At 47.7% G+C, this 1707-nt stretch overlaps 1 protein-coding gene across 1 annotated transcript in view; it reads right to left on the minus strand.

The window, feature by feature from the left end:
- Positions 1-430: 430 nt before the first annotated feature.
- LSM2 (LSM2 homolog, U6 small nuclear RNA associated (S. cerevisiae)) overlaps positions 431-1707 on the minus strand; it is an 8330-nt gene continuing 7053 nt past the window's right edge. The window contains exons 3-5 of the mRNA XM_011944735.1: positions 1509-1539; positions 1023-1082; positions 431-915 (exon numbers count right to left, since the gene is read on the minus strand). Of these exons, the coding sequence (XP_011800125.1) occupies positions 790-915; positions 1023-1082; positions 1509-1539 (217 nt within the window). The 3' untranslated portion in view covers positions 431-789. The remainder of the gene's footprint in view (positions 916-1022; positions 1083-1508; positions 1540-1707) is intronic.

Below are 1707 nucleotides of genomic sequence, written 5' to 3' on the forward strand. Positions count from 1 at the left end.
GGCTAGTTTTTTTGTATTTTTAGTAGAGACGGGGTTTCACCGTGTTAGCCAGGATGGTCTCGATCTCCTGACCTCGTGATCCGCCCGTCTGGGCCTCCCAAAGTGCTGGGATTACAGGCTTGAGCCACCGCGCCCGGCCATGAAGTGCATCTTATAACACTGTCACATTAATGGAAGGACAGCAAGCATTCCAGTTGCAGGTATGGTATAAGCAAAAGGCCAGAGGGAGAACATGCAGGTAGGGGCATGTTGGGGAAACATGGTGTACAGCAACTGTATTATATGCTTTATACCAAGGAGAGTAGTGGGAAGCTGAGTTGGATTCTTGGCTGGGTTAACGGAGAGTAACAGGGACTTGGATGAATTCGACATCCTTTTCCACATCCCAGCACCCTGCCCAACACATAGTAATAGAACCAAAACACGAATCTGCATCATAAATTTTATTCCCGATGCGGGACAGATTTCTTCCATCCCCAAATGAATCACATGCTGCCCTGGAAAGACCTAGGAAACTCTCCTACCATCTCCAGGGAAGTAGTGAGAAAGGCAGGTGCTGGGGACTGGGAAGGCTTTGAAGTTTCCCAGCCTACTTATCCTCCCCTTCTCAAGAGAGGAAAACTGTTCCCTATTATTCCTCTCATCCACTCATCCCTTACAAAAAACCCACAAAACCATCATTAGTAAACAAACAAAACCCCTTCAAGTATTCGGGGTTAGGGGTTCTGGGCTGGGACTTGGGGTTATGGGTCACCAATGAAAGAGGGAGGGGCAGAGGAGGAGGAGCCATCACTGTTTCTGCTGCAGGGCTTCCTTCCGTGCCGCATCCTGCAGCAACTGTGTGTCGACCTCGTCTGCTGGCAGCTGCACGTATCGGACCACTGAGCCCCGAATGAAGCAGTTCTTCACTGATAACTAGACAAAGATGGACAAATGTGAAAACACCCTTAAAAATGTCCTCTAACCACCCAGAGGCCTCCTGCTTTAGAGGTGTTTCCTCTTCTCCACAGACCCCAACTCACCATGTGAGGATATTTCTCAGGGTCTGTGACACTGATGTCAGTTAGTTTGATGTTGAGATACTAGGAAAGGAAGATGAACACCATTATTATTTATTTATTTATTTATTTATTTATTTATTGAGACAGAGTTTGGCTCTTGTTGCCCAGGCTGGAGTGCAAGGGCACCATCTTAGCTCACTGCAACCTCCGCCTCCTGGGTTCAAGCGATTTTCCTGCCTCAGCCTCTCTGGAGTAGCTGGGATTATAGGGATGCGCCACCACGCCCGGCTACTTTTTTGTATTTTTAGTAGAGACAGGGTTTCACCATGTTGGTCAGGCTTGTCTTGAACTCCTGACCTCAGGCCTCAGCCTCTCAACGTGCTGGGATTATAGGCATGAGCCACCACGCCTGGCCGAAGAACACCATTATTAACCCTAAAGACATGATGTAAGAACCCAACCCTCTCCTTCCCCAAGAACCAATTCTGGGCCTTTACTATATCTCACCTGATCCACAGAATGGAGTGTTCCACAGATGCTGTCAAGGGCAGAGGGAGAGAAGAATCAAATTAGTTTATAACAAAGTCAACATAGAGGTGACTTCAGAACTGGGATGAGAACATGACTGGGAGAAGTCAAGGACTTGAGGAAGTCAGAAAAAGGTACAACCAAAAGGGGAAATTCCTAAGCCCTGGAGTAGGAAAGA

This window comes from Colobus angolensis, unplaced genomic scaffold, assembly GCF_000951035.1.
Source record: "Colobus angolensis palliatus isolate OR3802 unplaced genomic scaffold, Cang.pa_1.0 Scaffold236, whole genome shotgun sequence".
NCBI classification, from domain to species: domain Eukaryota; kingdom Metazoa; phylum Chordata; class Mammalia; order Primates; family Cercopithecidae; genus Colobus; species Colobus angolensis.